The following is a 1,718-nucleotide window of genomic DNA, read 5'->3' on the forward strand; positions in this document are numbered from 1 at the left end:
ACTTTACTTATATTTATCTCACATTTTTGTATTATATTATATATTATTAATAATAATATTTAAATATAAATATTTAATATTAATTTGCATTGGGACAAATTAAATATTACGAATAAACCAAACAATAAGATTCTACTGTAACTTCAAACGAAAATAAGAGTCGATATAGAATCTAACATAACAAAATTGTTTATAAACGTAATATGAATATTAATTTTATTCATGAATGATCTGGTAAAAGTATGATAATTTTCATAACAATCGAAAATATGCAGTACCACCGAGTTATTTCTTGCATTCCCACGTAATTTCACTGCGTTTTTTTTTATTTCTATTATATTTAAAACACATTCTACACATTCTTTGTGAATTTTTCTTTTTTCAGTTTCTCTTTGCAAGTGAAATATTTCTCGAACACTGTAGTTTTCTCTATTTTACGATATTTACATTAACAAAAAGAAACAAATAAATTTATTTATTTGAAATTTATTAATATATTAAGACAACAAACAATGTTAGATGATTTTCTACGTGAAACTTGCGCGTATGTATCCTATGGTGTAACCTTATTACACCATAGTGAATAAAGTTATACCTATTTCATGGTGGAACAATAACGAGTACCCTTAACATGAAATTTATCTTACGAGCGTAATCAAAGTATCCCCGTAGTCTTGTAATTTACAAAAGTGGCCGACAACAGTTTTTACGTACATTTCTACATTCCTATTTGTGTCTCTACGTAAAATCCTTCAAATAATAATAATAATAATAATTATTATTATTCTCGAAAATAAGGATACTTTCTTGTAGTAATTTTATTTAAATGTATGATACATTTACGTATCCGAAAAAATGACGTTATATGATTTGAAAATTTTCGTTTGAATTCTTAAGTAAGATTTTATTGAAAAAGGAAACAAAAAAAAAGAAACAATGACAAAAGCAACAAAAGAAATATATTTTGTACAAATTACTTGTTTCATTGTTCGCTCTGATTGCAGAACCATCGAGCTTATCGCACTGGTCGGTATTTCCTGTACGCTTTTTCTTTTTCTACACACGAGAGAATTGCATTCGCGTCTTAGAAAAATGGAAGTACGTTTGCAACCGGGAGAGGATGAACTAATCTCTGGGAAACAATTGTCATCGGGTAAGTATGATCATTTCATTGATTATCAATTTTAATCGTGTAATGGATTCCTTGTGATAATGGATTAAAACTTTTTGAGATATCAGATAGAAGAAGACAGGTTTAGTTTAGATATGCAAAACCCTAAGCATGGGAACCCATTTATTTCACACATTATTCCTACTTATACTCCATATTAATAAAATTAAAAAGAAAGGTAGGGGTTCACTTCTGGAATATAAAACCTGAGCATGAGAATCATGTTTTCAATTCGTCAACAAATGTGATGTCTAAATTGTTAATACTTCTTCAGAAATTCATATATCTTATTTTAGATGTAATTGAAAGAAATTAAAATAGGCTTAAGTACTAACAAAATACTAGAAAAGTATCATTTTGTATTCCCATCTCAATATATCAAACCCACGTAACAAATTTGGCCCCTAAATTCCCAATACTTTCTCAGAAATCCATATATCATATTTTAAACGTAATTGAAAGAAATTAGGATAGCCCTAATTCCAGGAATGGGTGCTCACAAAATACTAGAAAAGAATAATAAAGTATTCCCATCAATATGTCAAAC

At 27.8% G+C, this 1,718-nt stretch overlaps 1 protein-coding gene across 1 annotated transcript in view; it reads left to right on the plus strand.

The window, feature by feature from the left end:
* Window positions 1-1,092: 1,092 nt before the first annotated feature.
* LOC106789229 (heparan sulfate 2-O-sulfotransferase pipe) overlaps window positions 1,093-1,718 on the plus strand; it is an 18,464-nt gene continuing 17,838 nt past the window's right edge. The window contains exon 1 of the mRNA XM_014753290.1: window positions 1,093-1,153. Coding sequence (XP_014608776.1) covers window positions 1,093-1,153 — 61 coding nt within the window. The remainder of the gene's footprint in view (window positions 1,154-1,718) is intronic.

Source organism: Polistes canadensis, unplaced genomic scaffold, assembly GCF_001313835.1.
Source record: "Polistes canadensis isolate GaletaPanama2010 unplaced genomic scaffold, ASM131383v1 scaffold_172, whole genome shotgun sequence".
In the NCBI taxonomy this organism is placed as follows: Eukaryota; Metazoa; Arthropoda; class Insecta; order Hymenoptera; family Vespidae; genus Polistes; species Polistes canadensis.